Source organism: Perna viridis, chromosome 4 (genome assembly GCF_037379345.1).
Source record: "Perna viridis isolate PV_CMFRI_1.1 ecotype Kerala chromosome 4, ASM3737934v1, whole genome shotgun sequence".
NCBI lineage: Eukaryota > Metazoa > Mollusca > Bivalvia > Mytilida > Mytilidae > Perna > Perna viridis.
Window position 1 is genome coordinate 47,867,915 of NC_142448.1, and position 24,557 is coordinate 47,892,471.

Below are 24,557 nucleotides of genomic sequence, written 5' to 3' on the forward strand. Positions count from 1 at the left end.
CTTGGAATGTGGGGTGTAATCAGCTAGCTGTGCTATCGGGATGGGACGTTTAAGAATTGAATAGATATGTTTTTCAACAAGATTTCTTCTGACGAATCCTGTGATTACCAATTTCAATTTATAAAACGTGGTACTGGAACGATTGTGTAGGGTATTTTTGTTACGTGCTGCCTGCAAAAATTACTATATCATATTTTAAAGCATGAAAACAAGGTAAATAACTTCATTTTATTGTATAACATATTTTTACAGTTTAAATGTAAGTGAGGTACGTAATCTAAATACTACCTAAGCAACAAGAATATCACCATTTATATCGTACATATCATTGCAACACAAGAGACTCATTTGTTTTGATAATGAAGTACGAATTACAGTTAATAAAATTAGTTTATAAGTGAACTTGTCGAAGTAAAAAAGCAAGCAAAATTGTAAAAAAACCCATAATACATGTACATCATTTTTACTAGCCATTTAATTAACAAATCATAAGCTTGTAAATAAAAGGAAGAACAAAACTCTTTTTTTTTAAAGTGTACAAGTACATAAACAAAAAGATGTAAATATAAATAGGACAGTAGAAAATGTATAAGTGTGAATATTCAATGATTTATACATGAACTCAACCCCGAAGAACATTCACAGCTGTTCAAAATAGGTGTATGGGATAAGTAAAACTTTTAATGGAGGAACACTTACTCTTTATGTAGACGTAAGATTCATTTGTCAAGATGATTTAATACAGTGGATACTTAAAAAATCGCATTCAAATTCTAATTTTGAAATTGTTTTTGTACGGCCTAATGTAAAGTTATCATTTATTGACGTAAATAATGTATCTTACATGATTTATATAAATATGTATACACTGTTTTTTTTTTATAATAGCTTGTGCTTGGAACGTTTTAAGTTATCACCTTGTTATGTAGATTACTTTCATATGTTATATAGGTTTTTTTTCTATAAGAAAGTCGAGAATGTGTGTACTTTGTGGTGGTCATTGTTATATGGACGAGAGGAGTTTCATTGGAAGATGAGTAGACGAAACTTTTTTCCAATTTCTGCTCGCGGTTTCTACATCCGTGCATTGAATATAGAAGTAAGAGTACTAGACATCATGAAACGGAGTTCGTGCAATTGATTGTGTGAGTTTTAAGTTAAATAAGTACAAGAATAAACATCACACATATTGTAAAGTTTCGAGATACTCTACAAGCGTTGAAGGGTGTAACCTCTCATCAGCAACATTCAAATCATATATGCAAGAAAATCATAATTCAAAACTTAGGTGTGTATAAGAAGTACTCAAAACCAAAACTATCGAAAAAGAAAGTCGAATCCATCAGTGCGAGTTTCAACCATGTGCAATACAAGTAATGAAGCATCAGTGTTTAAGTATTTTAACATTTGTAATACTGCAGATGTTGGTTAATATGATAAATACAACCTGATATAATTCATTGCTTAACTTTGCGCAATAGTATTATTGGTTTTATATATATTGCACCCACTGCACGTACATCATGTGAAATTCGAATATTCTGCAATATTGTACTATTTTACATCTAAAGAAACTAAACCGAGGAAAAGGGACATAACTCTTTAAATCATATTTAATTTCGTCAAAGCCTATCAAGCTTTCATTTGAAATCAGTTCAAGTTACTCTGATGATTACATGAGATTGACCTTAACTGCTGTTAAACGTTCCAACGATTTGTACGAGTTGTGTTCCTTACCCTAGGTTTATCTTCTTAATATATGGCTTTGATAAATCTTTGATAAGTAGCAAAAGAAATCGACAATAACAAACGCAAAACTTTTATTTTACATTACCCATTAACCAATTTCCAATACCTCATTGCATTATTCCATATTGAACCATCTACATAAATGCTTAATTTACCATTTATATTCAATGCATAATATATGCATACTGAAACGTAATGAATTCATAATATTTTTTCATTGAAATATTTTTAGTGAATAATTGTATATTATCGTAAATGTCTGCTTATCAATTCCAAATTCATCTTTATTCTCAATACCTCTAAGATCCAACACATGTTGTCTTATTCCGATACCGTTTTGCTTCATATACCATAAATATAAATTCCACCATAGGTTATAATATGAATAGAAAAATCAACCAAGAAAACTGCAATTGTCAAGTTAACATGTAATTATACATGTAAAGTGCGAAGATATCTGATCATAATTAGTGTGGCAAAATAAAAATTTAGATGCAACAATTCAAGGTCTAGCTATATCATATTCATCCTCGGTTAGTTTTCCAAACATGTGATCATAAGTATAGTCCTCGTCTTTAAAATGTCGCCCTTGATTTCCTGTATCGTACGTGTTATCCATACTGTGGATCGTGTCATTAACCTTGTGTCGACTACTAATAGACTCCGCATAATCACCGTCAACGTTTTGACTCAAAGACACAACTGATTTGTTTGCGGTTACTTTGATCCTTTTAATAATACCAATGTCTGCTCGATCTATAATAGTATATTCATCTCCTGTTTGGCGGGAGTCATTTTTTTCGCTTTTTGAATAAACAACTTTTCCCTCAACATTGTCTGCACTCCATGAAGGCGTTGAATAATTTACTGTTGATTGGCGTACTAGCAGTTCATCTGTTCTGCGACGCCTTTAAATACGTTAAACAAAAAAAAAACAAATGTGAAAGTGTCATTTAATAAATACAGTTGGAATGAGCAAGGTTCTAAACGATTTTGATAACTTTACATACAGGACAATAAATGCATTAAAACATCAAGGTTCTAGGAGCTAAACCGTTGAAAACAACCTAATAGATTTGCATAGATATTTTCGTGCTAGTTTATTACAACAGCACAACCACGGGGAAACGCTACAAAATATTTTGTAACGTGCACTGAAAGAGTGCTAACGTTATATATTTGCAACACTGTCCCATCTGTGGCCTTCAATATGTTGGTGATTCTAAACATCCTTTTCACAAGCGCTTGAACGGACACAGAAGCGATCTAACAAAAAAGCCTTTACTCCCAGTGAGTCAACACTTCAGATTACCAAACCACTGCCTTGATGATTTCAACAAAATGGAAATCTTCATCGTGGAACAAAACACGGTCTGCAGCGATCTACAGAGAGTGAAGAGGGGGGATTTTGGATAAAAGAACTCATTGTTTTACACCCACACGGAATTAACAAAAATATTAAGTTCTACCTATTTTGTATTTTCTTATTTTTAGTTTTATAGTTCAGTGTTCAAGATCAACACACAACATGTGTCAATAAAAGTTTATACGTCACAGGTATTCAACTGTTTAGGTAGTGAGTTGTGTTCACAGACCATTTACTTTCATACACACTCAGTTTATTTAAGGCACTGAAGAAGGTCATTTGTTGACTGAAAATTATGCTCATTATATATTTTATTATAGCGTATTAATACCTTTATCGGTATCGTTGTACAATCCTTTAGACTTATATAATTTTTTTGTCTGTGCTGCATCGTCATGACTCGACGATCCGATACCTATTAGGCAGGTGAAGCTGACTAATATATTTGTACCAAAGATAGGGAATTCAAATATTTAAGCCTAGAATTGAAACATAGTAATATTCTTATCACTTACAAAGAAAACTCATATTAACTATAGTGGAATTGCATTACATGTACAAAGAATTTTATTTGGGACTGTCTTCAATTAACTCTCACAAATGAAACGAGGTTTAAGTTATGTAGGGATACTGGCTTTTTATTTATAAATTTATATCGATTATTACATTTAATTACCTGTAAATGAAGACAACGATGCATACTGAACAAATCATCGCAACGACTCCAACAACTACACCACAAATAAAACCTTAAAGTAAGAAAATTCATATTCTAAATTAATGTAGGTATAATAATTGTAGGGCTCTACAACAACCTAGGTGGTCTTGTGGTAGCTTGTTTGCATCAAAGCCATGAGTCTGTTGTCTGCTTATCATTCTCATGATTTCCACTAGAATATTGATTCACTTGATGACACTTAGATCAGCGTCATATTAACGTCTTTTTGGTTGTCACTGCTTCTTTACCAAGCAAGAAAAATTACCAAATTAATTTACTGCACAAAAAACGAAGAAAGTTCAATACAAAATTCTAGTTCAGATTATTATTTGTGCAATGATACTTCGTAGTGTGATGTAAACAAAAGTATCACATATATTTATACCCATTGTACAGTACATTTTATTGTATTTACGTAACTGTAAAAAAACATTATCAAAAAATATTCTAAGTTTCAATGTGCTGTACATGTGATCAAGGGAGTGACCTCTCATCAGCAGCTATAAAAGAGATCTAAATCCAAAAATTAATTGTTTACAAAATGTATTCAAAACTAAAAGTATTGTAGTTGAAAACCATGAGGATGGAAAGGTTCTTCCATCTGCAATATAAGGAATAAATACTCAGTGTTTTTGGTATTTTCAAATTTGTAATACTGCAACGTTTGATAAACAGGATAAATAAATTATAATATAGTTGGCAGTCAGATTAGTCAGACTACTAGGTGGTGAATACCCTCGAGGACCTTTGGTCCACAAGTAGTGGCATCGATCCAGTAATTATGACATACAAAAATACAAAATATTTACATTGCAAATTTCGATATCCTGTACACGTCTTTCGAGGGGGAACTTCTCACCAGAAGAATAATAATGGAATAATATTTTTATGTAATAATCAATAAATGCAAAGAAAGAAATGTAATTATAGGGAACGTATTTTTCAAAACACATAAAGATAAAAAAAAATTGTATTACCAAAACTGTAATCAGTATTTCCAGAGTTATCGTTTCCATTCGTTACAGTTGTTTCTACATAAGAGAAGAAAAATGATCGATAAAAGACCTAAACAATTTTAACTGAAAAAACTTTATCTAATGAATGAGTTCATTGAATAATTTTTATTATAATGCGTCAAAAAGGCTGCAATATTAACATAAAAAATATTTTTGTATTATCCAAATTCACCCTTCCATCGTGGTAAATTGTATCACAGAGTTCTCTCATTGACTGAAACATCTGATATTATAAAAAAAAAATCGGCTATGAAATGTACTTGATGAAAAAATGATTAAGAAACAAAAAAAAGTTTTATACAGTTTTATTCGTAAGTGTAAATAGAAATGACTTGAAATTCCATGGTTACTATTTTGTTATATTTTTGTAGTTTTTGATAAGTAGTGTAGAATACACCGTGAACATAAAATATCAAAAGGAGGAATTTAGTTTGTAGATTTGTAAATATCCCAGAGTAGGAACAATTCTAACTTCGTCTCGAATGGTACATTTATCATTTTTTTAATAACTCAATTTATCTTAAAGAATATTGACCAGCCTTTGTTTCAGTAAAACAATATACTAGTATCGATTAATCGGCATGTCATTGATAAGTTTATGCACAAAAATGAAATGTACTTGAAATATTTGTTGACAGGTATGAAACAAATGTAAAAGAAGAATGACTTAATTTACTAAAAGTTACTTGTGGTTATTTTGTTTCATTTGTGGAAACAATGTTATTGTGTTTTATTTTGTTTTGTTTATCGTGCCGATAAAACTCTTAATAAAAACAAAAATGAAACCCAAAGTGATAATTTTTTAAAACAAAAATGCGAGTTATAAGTTGCCAGATAAAAACTTAATTAATATTTCTCTTTTCTGGCTTTTGTGCATGATTTAAAATACATCACTTTTACTTGTCTCAGTACTTTCATTCATAGCTGTTGTTACTGAAATGTTAAAAAACAATTAGTAAAATGATGCTATAGTTTGTTAACGATTGTTCTTTTCTTTAAGATGTTTTATTGAGTTGTCCATTAGTTTGATTTGTGAAAAGACTGCGACATGTTCTATTTCTTAACATTTAATTTTTCAACTCAGTTGATACCTTATTTTTTATGTGTTATATATGTGCTAATATCAATATATTTTTATGGACCAATTAACATGTTTTTTTTTTACAATTATCAAGCTTTACCTGCACATGTGTATTTTATTTCTAAAGCGTTGAAATAGTAACATGATGCGTTCTGTTTAGCTATGGCTCTCATATCACAGTACGTGTAGCTACTGGAATTGCTGCAAATATTCTTTGTTTGTTCTGCAGTGTACGCAGTGCAGTTATCCTTCTTGGAATGGAAATCAAAAGTGATGTTTTCCATTGGCAGGTAGTGACTATAACACTCATCAAGTGAAATTTGCTCCTCGACACCATTGTTTCCCTTGTGGTACGAAACATAACCTACATGTATGAATATTCAAGGAATTAGAATTAATTGATGCATTCATGTTAGTTATTCTGAACAGTTACTTGTTTCTTTGTACATGCAATTCAAATATTTCAACTTTCAAAGATCAACATTTAAACATAATTCTAATTCAGAAGTAAAACGGTTCCTGATTGAATCAGATATTTCGGTTATATTCGCATAGACCAAGTTTTGTAATGACTGTGACGTCATCAAACTTTTTGAACAATTTCCTCGTTGAATTTTGGTACTTAAATTTTTTTTGTAAATCAAAGTATAATGAATGAGTGTTATATTTTTTCGTTCTATTTGAAATAACCTAAATGCTCTTGGTGGTTATTTAATGTACACTACTTGATTGAGGTTATTTCTTCATTCTTTAAATAACTGATATATTTCATTTCAGTCATGTTCAAGTCATTTTTCTATGGCAATGGTGAAAATGTTATAAGGTATGAAAAAGAGAATTGGAGAATGGTATATGATGTAAATATTAATTTTTACCAGTTATGAGCTTTATGTTTTAAACATAAAATGTTGAAGACAACACTTGTACCTTTACAATCTCCCGACAGTAGAATTATATCATCAATGGCTATTTCACTTTCAATACCATTTCCTCTTGTACCTTCGATCGCAACTTTAAAATTCATGCCTACATTTATGTCAATGTGTGCAGAGTGCCATCGCTGACCTTGGTTGTTAGATTTCGAGAACAGTTTCACTGAGTGTCCAGTATCAGATTCGTAGTAAACATTCAGGCTTCCCATGTGTTTTCCGAACATATAATACCAGAAGACCAAACATAGTTCTCCTCGTTTGGTAATAGTTGTACTTGTAAAATTGACTTTCTCAAAGTTACTCATATTCGATGAGTCCATGTACAAATAGTAGCCTTTGTTTTCTATGGTGGTTTCGAAAAAACAATAATAAACATTAAAAGCAAACAAACTGCTTGTTTTTGTAATTAAGAAAATGTATAGACATGTTGTTTTGAATTGCATACAATAAACACTAACAAGTTAAAAGATATGTCGATAGACGCCTTACTGAACCTTGGCCTTAATATCCTAAAAGATTGCTTAGTATGAAACAAAAAAAATCAAGGTATAATATAGATATATAGATATATATGTAAATGTAAGTTATCAGTTCGAAATAAAATCTAATTTTGGGCAGGGAATGTTATATATATCAAATATGGGTGTGTATGCAAACTATCAAAAAACATATGGACGTTGTACATATATTTGTCGGACCTGATCAATAGCAACGGTTGTTGTCAGGGGAAGATAATTATGAAACGAAATCTGTATTCAAACCAGAGAAATAGTATAAATCAGTAATCGGAATCGATTGCCTTTGTTTACGTTTTGATTACATTTTAATTTCAATCATATTTTTTTCATCATCTAGACTGATTTTCTTTCTCTTTTGTGATTTGTCATTCCAATATACTGAGTAAATTTTTGTGGCTGAATATAATACAAACAGATAGATCATCATTTTGTTATACGTAATTAACATTCTTATGTTTGTTCATTGCTTGTCATATTTCGTACACCGTGACACATGTGAACATATTCCCTGTCTATTGAATCGAACAAATTAAAGTGTCTTTGAATCTAAAGGATATAACATTTGTTTGAACTTGGAATGATTGAAATGCGTCAAAATCCAAAAACATGGCCTAAACATGAACACATGATACAAAAAATATCAATGGTCAATACGAATTAACCTAAAATGTCTCAGATGTTTTGTACAGAGAAAACACTGAGTTGTTTAAAGACTTATTGGTCTTTTTGGACCAGATATAAACATGGAGACTCAACATTTCAAATGAAAATAATTTAATTTGGATTGAAATAGTTTTAAAATTTGGTGGTTCTTTTTTTAGGAAACCAGGGTTTTTTATAACCTTGCTTGCTACTAAGACGTCATTAGTCCACAGCCCGCGATTAATAAGAAATACCAAACAAAATGAAGTTTTGAATACTTATTAATTATAATTTTTGAATTTTGAAGTAACATCCGTTAGAAATCAAATTATAAGAAATGATTCTGATTTTTGAACAGGGTATACTCAATAACCTGGCTTGGAAAGTTTACACTTTTTGGTTACCGCGAAAGTGTAAACTACCGCAAACCAGGTTTTCAGTATAACATGTTCCAACATTAGGAATCTTCCTTAAATGGTGAAAAAGTGGAATGAAAACAAGATTTGCAACTTTGTATGTGATTGAAGATCTTTTTTATTTTTAAATCCACATCGTTCACAACTACATCCCAGAATAAAATAGTAAAAACCAACAAGACGGTAGGACGTATTCTGGATATAATAACAACAATACTGACAGAACCTACCAAACGTTGTTGTATGGTCAGTTAAAGGCCCTGTTCCACCAGTAAGTGTATTTTTGTTCCAACGTTTCCAACGTGAAGGAACACTCCACCCACAATTGTCAGATTCAAAGTTACAATCTATACCTGACAAACAAAAAGAAAGCAAGTTTTGGAAAGGAACAAAGTTTAAAAGATGTATAAAATTTCATTATGACATTTATTTAATTTAGGTAGAATGAGAAATTAAATCAAAGTATAAAAAAATGCATCGTTTTCAGATAATTGCACAAGTATTTTGTTGATGTCGAATTTGCAAAGCATAGTAAAATTGTGAATTTCTTTGTTGAATAATTTGAAAAGTTAATATTTTAATATATAAAGTTAGTATCATGACAAACAACGCGCAAGAAAGATGCAATTAAACTATGTTGTAAGAATGAAATGGAATTTTCCTTTTACTGTCGTGATGAAGATAAAATAGTTAAATCAGTAATATAATGGTTTATGTTTGAAAATATAAAAGTAGGAAAAAGTAAAAATAAGATATTTGTTAAAATACATAGGAATACAAACTACCAAATATACAAAGAGACACTGAAATAACAAGAAAGAACTTACAGCTTGTCATCTGACACTTAGAGTTAGTTATAAGGATGTCATCAATAGCAAATCCTGTTTTATAATTTCGTAACGTGGCGTTTTCAACAGTCGTGAACGCTAACCAGAAGTCTCCAATGTCAGTCAATTCATATTCAATCTTTTTCCAGGAATATTTGTCCGATTTATTTATTATCCATGAATTGTTTAAGACACAGTTACAGCTGCTGTTTATATATCTTTCAAGTTTCAGTTCGCGTGAACTATCCTCTGAGTGGAACCAGAACGTCAAGCACTGTTCCTTGTTCCGTGCTATCACACTGCTTTCAAGTCGACTAACTGTTCCATTTTCTAAAGTTTTTACATACATTAAATGACCACTTTCTACAAAAAAAATACAATTTTAATATAAAACGCGGTTTTTTTTTGCATTAACGAAATGCAGTACTTAAAATCATCTGTAATTTCGACCATCAATCAACGCTTCCGTTTAAATCAGTTCAGAAGTTTGAAGGGAAACTGTGTTATATCAGCTTGGTACTTAAGTTATTGTATTATAAGTTTTGAAACAAATTTAAAAACATATTTTTGAAAATCAAATATCAGCCAAAAAAGTACGAGAAGTCAGCAGTGGGAGGATTTAAAATACGTCAAAATCCACAAAACATGGTCCAAACGTAAACACATGAAATAGTAGCAAACCGAATAAAATTATTACATATAAAACTGAAGATAAGAGGAAAAAGACGTTAGACAAAAAAAAGACCAAAACACTAGCAATATAGACTCCAACAAAAGACCAGGAGTGACATCAGTGCCCCGGAAGGGTAAGGATTTTCAGCTCCGCCTGTATCACCCACCGTATTTCAAGTGACTATAAGCCGGTAATAATCTAGCAACAATAATGCAATTCAGCGGCACATGCCAGACACTATTTACATAAGGTCGTATCATTCATTCATTTTGAACTAAGTATCATACTATAAGCGTAGTGGCTAACTTGGAAATAGTGGACAAATATCCAAATATAACAAGAATTAGATTAAGGTAACCAAAATTAACCATTAAACATACGCCACTATCCATTTTTTTTTCACATATGAATGTAATATAATAAAATACAGTATACATGTACAAATAATTTATTAGAAAGATCTTTTGGGGACAATCAGTTCAAGACTATTATCTGAATATAATAGCATTAAAACCTACGATTTTTCAACACTGTATACTTCTATTCCCCATTCTCAGTTAAAGTCACGACTTAAAAACATTATACATCGTTGTTTTTCCAAAAAAGATGGTACACCTAGATACAAATATATAGGTAGAGATTCCTCATACTTTGTAAGAAATAATTCAAAATCATCTTCCAAATATACAGAGGAAGATGTTTACAAAATGCTGGAATTTTTAATCGACAACATATTTGTCCAGTGTGGTGGACGTGTTTTTCAACAAAGGGTCGGCATTCCAATGGGAACAAATTGTGCTCCGTTACTTGCTGACCTATTCCTTCACTCTTATGAGACTGACTTTATAGCTGATCTGATCAGAAAGAAAGAATATCGTTTGGCTAGATCCTTTAATCTCAGTTTCCGCTATACAGATGACATATTATCTTTAAACAATCCTAATTTCGGGGATTTGATACATCGCATCTACCAAAAAGAACTTGAGATAAAGGATACTACAGACAGCCTCATATCTTGTCTTACACTTAGACATCGATGGTAAAGGAAAACTATTGACCAAACTTTACGACAAACGTGATGACTTTTCATTCAGAATTGTCAATTTTCCTTTCATCTGTGGCAACATCCCTTCGACTCCTGCGCATGGAGTGTTCATATCACAACTCATACGTTATTCCAGAGCTTGCCGAAACTACGCAGACTTTTTGTATCGCGCTAGAACTCTAACAAATAAGCTTCTGGATCAGGGGTATGTTGCTACAAGATTGAAGTCATCACTACAGAAGTTTTATGGTCGTCATCATGAACTCGTGGCTCGTTATGGTGTATCCATCAGCACCATGAAAACTGATTTATTCAATGGGTCATAGTTTTCCTTTCCTCGTTTGTCTACTCCGGACTTGACTTTTTATGAGCAACTCGGCGGATGTTTCTAGAAAAGCAGAGAACGCTTACCCTACCGGTGCACCTGGTCCATGCTCCCAGTTTTTAGTGGAGTCCGAGTTGCTCATTTACTTTTGTTACTTTGTATGTATGATTTTAGTTACTTCATGTTATTTGTTGTGTATGTCTGTGTTCCATGTCTGGTCTTTGTCCCTGGAATATACTCTTTTGATTACCGCTATAAGCTTGGTTCCCTTGATTACTCTTAGATAATTTTGTTTCTGTTTTACATATTTTAACTCCTGTTTGTACAACACAAACTTGCAGCGGAACTGTTATTACCACTTTAAACATAAAAAAAGGAGAGGTTTTGCTAGCCATGCCACTTGATTAAATTCATCAGCTTTCTTTAAAATAGGTGTACACGTTGTGAAAAGTCAGCCTCGTATTGACTACTCTGTTTGAGTTTGGTAATTCTGTTATTACCTTAAGTTAGATGCATCTCAACAAAAAAATCGAAAAGATTATTCAATCATCTGTTATTTCGCATTTCAGAAATAATATAACATCAGTCATTCATCTAAAGTTTAAAAAAAAACTGCAGAGATGAGTCAATCTGTTTAAATTTATAAAACTATTTCAGGGACTTTATTATCTTGATAAAGAAGTGTAGGGGATTAAAACAGATGGACAATATTCAGACGGAAACGCTCTTTTGTATATTTCTCTGATTTTTATCCTTTATGTCTTTTCCTTTTCAGTAGAAAAGACCTTGTATTACCACTGATTATTATTTTTATCATTTTTTATTAAAAAGTTTCATATCATTTCGATACCGCGTTACATGTATACAAGTTACACATCTGACGGGTTGAGATATATCCTTTCCAGATTTTTGTTTTAGAGAGGCAGTTTTCTCTCCGAAATCATAAAAAATCTCATTCGTATAAAAATCTCAGTCTAACACAAAAACTAAAAACGTTATACTATTCAAAAACCCATGGCCATGTCAGTAATATTTGACAAAGTTTCTTCCTTGTGCAGTTTAGCGGTCTGAAATTAAAGATACAAGTTGACCACTAAAACTATAAAATCGTAAGTCATTAAAAAAAACCTTGACCCTTCGCTACATATTTATAATGGTATTATAATGATACATCAGTGACTGAAATTTGATCTTGGCCTTGCAATAAAAATACTCGAAAACAAAAACAGACAGAGAACAATGTTGGATATTAAAGACAAGTTCTTAAAAAAAGTTTTGATGACGTCAATTGGTGGTTTTCTAAAACAATCAGTATTCTTAGTTAAAGCCCAGATCTTTTTATTATAAATCAAAAACTGTTACAGATAGATTAGCAATACCTACAGAATTACACATTCTACAAGAAAAATGTTTTTTTTAATTAGGTTTTAATTGTATAAGTTGAAAAAAGGGTCAACGACAATAATGAAAGGGTTATTTAACTGACATATAAGGTTTTGGGTGTTTGTTTCTAGCAATATGAGTATTCATAAGAAAAGTTCTAAACAACTATGTAAATTTTGATTTCACGGGGTCAAAATGTATCAAATTTGCAAAGAAATTTTTGGTCGTTCCCTCCGCGGGACTCGAACTCGTACCGCTGTGACATCTATGGCAACACCGCCTGCACGAGTTCGAGTCCCGCGGAGGGAACGACCAAAAATTTGCTTCGCAAATTTGACAGTTCTAACATCGTTGGGAATTTTTCAGACTCTTCTATAAGTTTACGTTATCTTCCCTGTATCAATTTGATCGGATGGAGCAGTGTAGCGAATAGAGTCGTCACATTCTGAGACGTTGTATAATATTGATTTGTTGTGACATGCATCATTAATTTGATCCTCTATCCTACATAATAACACCTAGATGAACTGTTCAGTACTACCATACATCGTGTACTAAGTTTCAGCCCTAGATTAATCATACGAGGAGGAATGACCCGGCCAGCGAAAGCTATATTTTTATATAGCCTAGCTGGCTGAGTGGTCTAGGGCGCTGGACTTGGTGCAGGCGGTTTTGCCATAGATGTCACAGCAGTACAAGTTCGAGTCCCGCGGAGGGAACGACCAAAATTTGCTTCGCAAATTTGACAGTTCTAACATCGTTGGGAATTTTTCAGACCCTTCTATATTTATATATATATATATAAACTTCAACATCAGAGAATGCGAGTTAAAATTGTAATATGTCAATGGTCTGCTCATACCTAAAATATGTCAAATAAACTCATAGTGACCCACTGTGCTCGCTGTCATTCAGAGCCTTCCTCTACCAATCCGTTGTAGAATTCTTATCTACACCCAATGGCAGGGGTTTTATCTGAGTAATGATGGATGCGTGAAAACGTTGAAAGAGCGAGTTTACATGGGTCTATGTACAGAAAATTGCATATAAAGACAAAATAAAGATTGTACATTTTGTTGTATAATGCAAGTATCCTTTGGCCCTTGTTTTTTTTCTGAAAGTAAGATGTTTAGATTTTAAGTTCTATTATGTATCAGGTGTTAATACATACTAGAACCTGTCGTGTGGTCTCTGTCCGTTATCGACAATCTTTGATTAACTTTGACCCTCTTCCAATTGCCGTTACCTTTCCAATTACATTGTCCATTTTCAAAGTCACAGGCATGGGCGTTTCCTACAAAAACAATTTGGTCTAGTAAAAAATAGATCTCATAAATATTTTATTCTAAATTTGTACATGTATATGTATAAACTTAAAAAAAAGTAAAGTGCAGTGACGTTTGATAATATTGGCATTGAGTATATGTTTGTTTGATTTTCTAATATATCATCGTATACCGCTTTCAAAAATGTGTCTATTGATGACTACTAGAATTTGAAAGATATATCGAAGACGCCGACATCAATCTCAATTGCATATTATTATTTTACAATGTAATATATTGTTTCCTCTTTGTATCGTTCTTTTTATCGATTTACATCTGACAAAGAATGTTGAAACGTTCAATATATTTATTGCAAATCTATGTTAATATTGCTTTTTTTAAATCCGAAAGATCTTCATGAAACCCTAAATGCATGATTACTTTCGGAATAAAATAGCACCAAAGACCCATGATTCTTCAATCTTTGACACAACTGTTTTTCAATCCCGACTTCAAAAGCATTATGATTCGTTGTTTATCTTTTAAAACAGGAGATACACCCAGAAACAAACACTAGGAGATCGCCATTCTTAGAAGAAATCGATTCCAAATAATATACCCCATAAACAGAATAATATGCAAAATAACTGGAACTTTTGATCGACAACACATTTGTCTAGCGTGGAGGACACGTTTTTCAACAGATGATTGGCATTTCAATGGGAACAAATTGTGCTCTGCTACTCGCTGAAATATTCATTCACTCCTATAAGGATGACTTTTCTAATATCTGATCTGATCAAAAAGAAGGATCATCGTTTAGCCAGATCCACTGAACTCACTTTTAAACCCATTTTCTTAGACTTTATACACTGCATCTACTAAAAAGACTTTGAGATAAGGACACAGCAGACACGATGATAACAGCCTCTCATCTTGACCTACAGTAAGTGAAAAACTCATGACTAAACTATATGACGATTGAGATGAATTTGCATGCCGTATTATCAAATTTCCTTTCACTTGTATCAGCATCAGCATCCCTGCAACAGGGGTTTTCATATCACATACCATACGTGTTACCAGAGCTTGCCAAACTAAGCGGACTTTAAGTACCATGCTAGATTTTGAATAAGAAGGTATCTGGAAAAGGGCAATGCTACTCCAAGATTAGATTTATTACAACAGAAAGCTTATGGTTGCCATCATAGTTATGGCTTATTATGAAGATCGATTTTTCCACAGTGTCATAGTACATGTAGTATTTTGTTTTTCTTTTGTTAACTGCCGACGTGAAATTGTATGAGCAACTTGGCAGGTGTTTCTAGAAAAGCAAGACCTACAACTTTTCAACAATCGAAACCACGATACCTTGTACTAAACAAAAAGTCATATTATTCTATCTCACAGAAGCAACAGCTCACAGAAGGGCGTATCTTTTCACCTACTTATTACTACGAGGAGACCAGTCGTCATCTCCAAAACACACGCGCCGCTTGAGTTCAGGTGTTAAAGTGTTGAGTAATGATCTACTGCAGATCAAAAACGCTACATCTGGCGGTAGATTATCTTATATTTGAACAAAAGTCAACAACCAAATAATTTCACAAGTGCTGCCCCGTGCAGATCCGGGTGTCAAAAGAATAGGCCTGCAGCAGCGCAAAGCTTGTCGTAAAAGGCGACTTAATAGTCATCAGAAACCTAGCCGGGGGCTGGGCGCTCTGCCCAAAGAGCAACTGGGATGTGTGCCCCAGGTGGTGGAATGGGGTACCCCTGGCGTGTTACATGCTGGGGTTGTCAGGCTATAATACGGGAAATCTGATCGTAAACCGTGTTGGGAAAGATGCCACGTTCTTTGCACGTTAAAGAACCCTGCTGTGGTATTCGATAGGAGTAGGAACCGATGCGCTCCGCCACAGGAGTCTAAACTGCCCGACCCTACCCATCCCTCCCTTTTTCTAGTGGCAATCTAAATTTGTCGACCTTGTTACCCTTGTGTCCCATCCCTTTTTTACTTCATCATCATTTCATGTTCATTTTATCATCCATTTCATGTTCATCGTCTGAATATAGCTGAAATATTGCTGCTCGGACGTTAAACCCCAACAATCAATCAATCAATCATAAGCTGCTCATCTTAATTTGATATTTAGAATGATACATGTACAGGGGAGCCTTTAGATGAACGAATGAGTAATTCGAGTGTTAGCGTGACACATATATAATTTCACTTATCAATAGATAATAGTTATTTCTGAGCATTGCCGCTTGTTTCTCATAAGACGATGCAATGCTGTTTGATAAACTATATCTATCCTCGAAATCAATGGATCAGAAGAAAAATATTGAAATGGAAAAATGAGCTCAAATGGTGGCTCAGCATTGTCTTAATATTGGTAATGGACAACTATTGTGGCTCATCCTATAAATACCAATAATATTTTTCGGGACATAGTTCACAATCTGTTCATTCAATTATCATCTTATCTTTATTGTTATTACATTTAATCAACTTGATATGACAAACATTGTATCTCCTCTGATGATTGATCAACTAAGCTTTTTTATCCACTATCATATCCTTTTGTTTTCATATTTTGTAAAACATATTATTTGACTTATACTTACTTTTACAAAAGTAATTTACGCTGAAATTTCTCTTCTTAGCAAAGCATGGACTTGACTGTTCGAGTGGTTCAGTACATTTTGTATTTTGAAAGCATTCCTTTATTATGCGCCTGTCAATATCCGTCAGATTGCATGTGTTATCTGTTGCCTTCTTTAGTTTCACATCTACGATGTTAATGATCTCACTTCCAATGCATCTAATCTCCATTTTAGCAGTTTGTGGATATATAATTTGATACATGTCACCTACAAACGATAGCTGTATTCAAACATAAATATAAATGACAAAAAATAGCGACCATCAATAAATTGATCGAAGTTACTTCAAATTTCCTTTTTGCTCTTAGATAATTTTTTTTATAAGTTTTAAATTTGGAATAATCTCTTGATATTTGTTCGAAAATATTTATTTTTATTCAACTCGTTCCTTTTCAATTAGATCTATTGCTCTCACAAATCTTAAGTACTTTTAGTGAGAAAATGATACGCAAGTTTATGCTCACTACAAATTTAACACACATATATATATTATGTTTTATCTTAAATATAAAAATATGAGATATGATATGATTGGAAAAGAGACAGTCATTCTCGGAAGCCAAGCAATATACAATTAAACTCCTACATGTCACGACACGGCCTTCAATAATGAGTAAAACCAATATCATAAAATAAGCTGTAAAAGTCCACCAAAAAATTGAGTGAAATTATTCGAACGAATGAATGAATACTTTATTGCATTCGCAAAATAATGCTATAGCAAATATCCCAATATACATATATGACACATATGACAGACAACAAACAATATGTAGTATAATATGAATGAATTGTATCTAAATATAGTGAAAATATGAAATAAGTTTCAAATAATTTGAGCCCCTAGTTTCCAAGCTGCACGAACAATAATATTTTTGTTAAAAAATGACATCTCAATGACCTAAATGTAGAATATGTCAAAATGAAATAATATTTATCTTCTATGCAATTCATATATCAATATTTAAAGATTCTATTATGTCTAGGAGTATTATCATATCTACCAGTTTCAATACACAATTCATTAACGAGGGAAATCAACCTAATATATAGAAAAAAATTAAAAGAATAACAATGAACACAAAAAACTACAACAACCACTGTCCTGCAGGTTACTAGCTTGGGACAGGCACATAAAGTATATGCCAAGGTTAAACATGTTTGCGAGCGCTCAACCCTCCCTCCAAAACTGGGACTGTGGTGATAAAGTACAACAATAGTACTATAAAAATATGTTGAATTCGGATTTAACTCGATACCGATTACAAACACCCTTACAAATAAAACAAAATACAACAAGCTGTATTTAGCTCAATGGAGTACCAAAAAATGATAAGCACACCATATTTACTCAAGCAAAATTATCAATTAAAACACGTCCAAGAGGATTCAGTGAAAATGTATTATAAGTGTCTAATTAAAACAAGTTACCAATGCAAAGAATAAAAGCAATGACGTTCACAAGCACAATAACATAATATTGTTGCAATGGATTCGTTAATCTTTAACTTTGTTAAGTACATTTTAGATAGAAAAATAGGAACATTGTATTCTGTACTTTGTTTTACTTTTTCCATGATATTTAGATAGATCATTTATAAAAAAAAGGGCTTTTTCAATATGTACAAACATTTTTTTACATTAAGTTATAATTGCACTGTTTTGTATCTTTATAATTTAATTACATTCGTTAAACAATATCATGCTATATAGTGACCTATTTTTATGCCTAGCTTTAACAAATACAAACAACGTATTAATTTGGTTGTTATAATCAGTTATACCCTAATATTTAATATCTTATAATAATAGAATCGACAACAAGATATATGAAACCTACCGGCATAACTATACTGTAAAATGATTATCCACATCTTGATGGAAAGAAAAATGTCTTCCATGATACAACCATCCAAGGAAGTAAATAGTCTTGTATGTATCATAATTTGAAGTTCAGAGTAATTTCCCTTAGTGTTGAATTCTATAGTACATTCTTTGTAAGAGTAATCAAGGGAACCAAGGTTACAGCGGTAATCAAAAGAATGTTATCCAGGTACAAAGACCAGACATGGAATACAAACATACGCAACAAAGACAATAGAGCAACTAAAATCATACATACAAAGCAACAAAAGCAAATGAGCAACTCAGCCTCCACTTAAAACTGGGAGCATGGACCAAGTGCACCGGTAGGGTAAGCGTCCTCTGCTTTTCTAGAAACACCCGCCGAGTTGCTCATAAAAAGTCAAGTCCGTGGTAGAATTATTAAATTAAATTATTTTTATTGTACTGCTTACTGTTGTTTTAACAAATACCCACAAAACCACATGGCAATCACGTGTTACACATTTGTTAAATTTGTTAAGTCCTAACAAAACTCATGTTAGGATTAATCTATGTAAAAATCCAAAGTAAAATATATACATGTTTTATGCCAACAGCTTCTTATTAACCATTCCCACCGATTAATTTGAAAAAAAGTTATTCTATCGGCCTTTAAAAGTTCAAAAACTAAAACAAATTATATATTCTATTTATAGACCCCACTACAAAGTCATTGCAAAAGCTACATTACAAGTAGAAATAGATGGATGTTTTAAAACTACAATTATATTTAGTTATAGAAAATTCTTAACTTCTAGACTACGTCTAGTCAACTGTTAACATAAAATCAAATTAATGTAATAAAATAGTATAAAAGTTCTAGACTACGTCTAGAAAAAGTGAATGTTCCTTAAGTAAACATGCTAAATTTTAATACAAAATACAGTAAATGTAAAATGTTTAAAAAGAAAAACATCAAATATAACAGAAAAAAACAAACAAAATCAAATACAAAACAAAAGAAAGTAAAATTCTGTGGAAATGTTATCTGTTAGTTACATTTATAACGCATATCCTTTAAGGAAGTATATGTAAAACTTTTAAGGGCTGCTTGATTAACTTCCCTGTTACATTTATAACGCATATCCTTTAAGGAAGTATATGTAAAACTTTTAAGGGCTGCTTGATTAACTTCCCTGTTTCACAATGAGAAAAAGAAGATGATAAAATTCGTTTACAACTTCTATTTTTCTATGAAAACTGAAACCAATTACTCTAACGTTAGGAGTGATTCACTATATATTAAGTAGGTACAAATTATTGACCCGGAATTTTCTTGAATAATGAAAATGAAACCAACAATTCTTCCTTCCACTTTCATGTTAAAACTAAAATATAACAAAATTTCAAACCAACCAAAACTAGAAGGTCACGAATGTTAAAATGTGCCTGATCATATAATTGCAGGGCTGATGTGATTGATGATATAAATGCAGGGCTGATGTGATTGATGATATAATTGCAGGGCTGATGTGCCTGATGATATAATTGCAGGGCTGATGTGATTGAATTTTGCTCTTTCAAAATAAATGTTTTCGTCGTCTGACTATAACATCTCGTCACAATTTTGATGATTGCTTTCTAATGTTTTTTTGTCAAAACTTCTTTTTTCAGATTTAGTGTAATAAGTTAGATCATACCCTTGCCACAAATTTTGGCAATTATATCGACGGTTTCAACATTTTAAATGGTAGGTCTGTTAAAACAGACCAAAGCACTGATCACACAAGAGCTTCAGAATAAAATACTGATTTAAACGAAAATACATGTACTATGTGTTTAATGTGTAATGATTCACGAGATTAAAATGACATTTGAATTATCTTATTGGTTCCTTTTATACGAATCGGTTACGGAAGTATAATTCAAAAGGCCCTTCTTGAAGTCTTCTATTTTCACACATCTGTAATAAAACTAACTTTTTCAAGGAATTAATTGAATTTATGGTTTGTTATTTAGGGTGTGCAAATCCTTAACAATTCTTTATTTATCATGTGTAAAAATATATCATTTTGAAGGAATGCATATATGACAATTTTTGGGTCTACTGATCATTACTTACATGTATTTTAAAGAAATTGTAAGAGAGGGAAGCACTTAGTGCTTGGTGTGTATTAGTTTATATATTTAATTGGTTTCATACCTCATTGGACTTGATGCTTATCAGATTGAAATCTCCAGTAGACGGGTTCTGCTGGTGGATCAGGACATTACTTACTCCCATTTATTTGTGTGGGATCCAAGGACTTGTCATGTTTTATATGTAATTGTATTTTTTTCTATTGTGTTCATTGCGCATGCATATTGTAGATCGTTTCATCATGTTCTCTTTTTTATATTTTAAGACATATATTTTGATTGTTTTGATATCTTTGAATTGTCCTTCAATTTTGATACTTCGGTAATGCTTGAAGATATTTCATGTTATCCTAGCGCATCATGAAAATTGAAACAATACGCCTTTCTCATAAACAGCATAATCAAAAAGATAATACATAAATTGAATGATTTAGTTCGTAGTTACATTTCGCTTAAAGTCAACATTATGTGGGCAAGTTTATAAACTATTTTAATTCTGAAATATAAGTTTATATGTGTACATATATATGGATGTTTAAAGCTCTTGAACAGACAGAGTATCTCATACGAATATCCCTTGATGAAGTGTACTTGTACACTTAATCTCTAGTGTGGTTTATAAGAACAATGTGACAGAACACTTCAAGGAATGTTCAATTGTTTCCGAAAAAGATTTTCCTACACAGTTTGACACCAAGCACTTAAGAACATGATTCATTAACTTCGTCCTCGCGTGACCGGGCTGAAGCTTAAAGCAAACTTATTAAAGCACATTTGACTCAATTATAAAAATATATAATCTGTTTTTATTCGGCAAATATTTTACTTGTATTATAACATAATATAGTTTATCATGTTTTTTATTGTTTGTATTTGGTATTTTTAAAAGTTGGTGGTTCATGTATGTGACAACTGCATGCATTCAGCGTAGATGTTGGTACAAATGCGTTTATACTATGTTGTTCCTGTGGTAGAATCAATATGGCGATTTTCTATACCATAAATACCATTATGTGTTTTAGTCTAATGGATTGAAAATAATATCTTTGTTTACCATCGATTTGTAAAACATCAAATTAATGACAATTAAATCGAGACAAATATAGGGTTTCATTATTGACTATGTACGCCCTATGTACTATTTCCAATTGTCTAAAGCCACAATCTCAACGACCCAATACCCCATCATACTGTATTTGCTTATGACACGTTGAAAAAAGATTGTTTTTCTATAATTTTATTGCATTTTCCACTTGATGTAAGTGGTTCATTTGTTCCTTCTATACAATTAAAACAGCCCATGATACATTTCCTGAAATGTTTTTGGAATCGTTTCTTTAAATACACACTTCACTAGATGGTAATTTATACTAACAATGAAGCTATACCATGTACAAATCATTTCTTACATCCAGTATGAGTCATAGTATAGGAACTCTTGAATCATATAAAATAAATAGGGTAAAAGAGGAAATAATCATTAATTGGCAGACTTTTATATCGGATAAATATATCTATGGTGGTGGTTCTATACTATGAATTTAGAAAGGAACTCTGTATAATTTAAATATTAAAACTTAATTTTAAATATTTGTGTGAATGTCGCATCATTTTTGCATACATCAGAAAAATAAGAAAAGTTTGATTTTATGCATGAGTAATCAAGGGAACCAAGATTCACAGCAATAGTAATTAAGCAACTCGGAATGCACTAACAATTGGGAGCAAAGACCGAGTGCAGCGGTAGGGTAAGCGTCCCTTGTTTTTTTTTCTGGAAACAACCGCCGAGGTTTCATAAAATGCAAGAAATAATACTCCGTTTGTTGTATTTTGTTTTCAAAATGAGCCAAATAAACTAAAAATACATGTACATGTATTAACTTCATATTTGGAAGATGATCACTTTGATTCCTAGAACGTACAAAAACATGCTTAATATACCATTTGATGTACTGTCACTACCACACTACTTATATATACACAATGAAGTTGATATCAGTTAGCATTCAGTTTTGAAAATATGTCATAAATTATTCTAGTAAAGTTCTACTGATACGAACAATCAATTTTACACGTAATTCATATCTTTATAGACTCTAAATATCGGCAACAAATATCGAAGCGTCAACAGTGGGATGACTCAAATACCTCAAACTAAGGAAAAAAATATGGCCGAAAGGTGATCACATGAGACAAAGACTATCTACATTTACAATGCGAACCGAATAAATACAAACTGAAGATAAGGTAAAAAGTCACACAAAAACTCAAGCACTACAACAAACCTGGAGTAAAATCAAGTGTTCTTGAAGGATAAGCATGTCCTCTTCCGGCGAGGGTACTCACCATATTTCAAATAAGTATAATCATAATCCGGTAATAATATAGCAACAACAATGCAGCTCCGACACTGTTTACACTAGGGCGATATCAATTATTTCATTAAAGTATCATGATGTGAGTTAAACGTAAAAAATAACTTGAAAATGGTTGGAAAATATTCAAATTTAACAAAATTAGATGAATGTAATAAAACATCACCAAAACATACACCATTATCAATTGTTTATATTTAATTAACTTTTGAAAACGCCGGAGCTAGATCTTGAACTTAGTACCAAATAGCAATTAATAATGCAATAAAAAGGAGAATATTCAAATACTTGACTATTTCGTAATAATCTTTGAACGCACTTATACAATAGCAATACATTTTCAAATAATAGATAGGATGAGGATGATCCAAATATTACATGTAATATTGCTTAACCTAGACCTGAGTATGGATATTGTTAGAACATTTTAATTTATTAAGTTTAAACTAAAACTCCAAATAAAAGCGTCTCGAAAATGTAGAGGTGTGTTTTGAAACGAAAGGAACTAATATCATATTGAAGTGTGCAATGAGATGTGAGAAATCAATACCAAACACATCCACTGCAAGTAAAGGATAATTTTTTTTTTATCGTGGCCGACAAGGCCTACTAGGGTCTATATGCTTTATAAAAAAAAAGGTAACAAGGATAGCAATTTGATTTATGATAGTTTTTGCGAATCGTGGTGAATCTTGTGATATATCCACTTTGACTTGTGTCACTTTACTGTGACTAGTAGGTTTATAGTTTGGTGGGTAGTCAATGCGGTTAGACCTCGAATCTATCTGAACGTATATTATCTCATCTGGGAGATTGAAATTTCGTTAAACCATCGTTTTTTGTGTTATCAGCAAAGACAATAACAACAAAAACAAATCAATTATATACAAAAGGGTAATGTACACCAGTTGGCAATAAATCTTAAACCACTTCATGAAATTGTATTAGGATCCAGCTATGTCGTAATGGTAATCGGTTTGTTTTCCAAACATGTAATAATATGTATTGTCCTCGTCCTTGCTTTGTTGCCCATGGTTTGTTGTATCATATGTATTATCCTTACTGTGATCATAAATTGCGTCCTTCACTCTGTGCCGGTTGTCTCTGGAAATAATTGGTAGTGATTTGAAGGTGGCCACATGTGGACTTTTTCCCATTTAACTCAACTGCAGGATAACCAGTATATTCTATATCAATGCATTGTAAATGTTGTACTGTGTTTCTTATTACAGCCGAAGTGTTGACATTTTGTACATATGTAGGAGTATCTATGTTTTCATTACCACGGACGTCAGACGTTGGTGCTTTATTTACCGGTTCGTAGTCTTCATTAGCGTGAAGTAGAGTACCGGTTGATGCCATCCCCATTTCTTGTCTGCTTGAACTAGATCCAACTGCTTCAGGCTTCGGGTTTCGTAATCTATAAAGGACTTTTATTTTGTATTACATGATCTGCATTCATGTAAAAAAAGTTAATCATACTTGTCAAATAAACATTTCAAATTCCTTTATGCGACATACATTTTAAAGGAGTTACCTCTTGTCATTAGGAAGTTCAGGATCCAAACAAATCCTTTATTAGAAGTACTCAAAACC

At 32.1% G+C, this 24,557-nt stretch overlaps 1 protein-coding gene across 6 annotated transcripts in view; it reads right to left on the reverse strand.

Annotated features, from left to right (window-relative positions):
• Window positions 1–1,803: 1,803 nt before the first annotated feature.
• LOC148620336 (uncharacterized) overlaps window positions 1,804–24,557 on the reverse strand; it is a 31,258-nt gene continuing 8,504 nt past the window's right edge. The window contains exons 4-14 of one of the 6 annotated variants that reach the window (XM_088581132.1): window positions 22,872–24,381; window positions 16,585–16,830; window positions 13,863–13,985; window positions 9,266–9,628; window positions 8,669–8,791; window positions 6,858–7,205; window positions 6,031–6,294; window positions 5,744–5,782; window positions 4,811–4,864; window positions 3,792–3,864; window positions 1,804–2,657 (exon numbers count right to left, since the gene is read on the reverse strand). In XM_088581132.1, coding sequence (XP_088437258.1) covers window positions 2,252–2,657; window positions 3,792–3,864; window positions 4,811–4,864; window positions 5,744–5,782; window positions 6,031–6,294; window positions 6,858–7,205; window positions 8,669–8,791; window positions 9,266–9,628; window positions 13,863–13,985; window positions 16,585–16,830; window positions 22,872–22,935 — 2,103 coding nt within the window. In that variant the 5' untranslated portion in view covers window positions 22,936–24,381 and the 3' untranslated portion in view covers window positions 1,804–2,251. Of the gene's footprint in view, window positions 2,658–3,791; window positions 3,865–4,810; window positions 4,865–5,743; window positions 5,783–6,030; window positions 6,295–6,857; window positions 7,206–8,668; window positions 8,792–9,265; window positions 9,629–13,862; window positions 13,986–16,584; window positions 16,844–18,463; window positions 19,513–22,871; window positions 24,382–24,557 lie in introns of those variants that run through there. The other 5 variants (XM_088581133.1, XM_088581131.1, XM_088581130.1 and 2 more) reach the window with 5 other exon arrangements.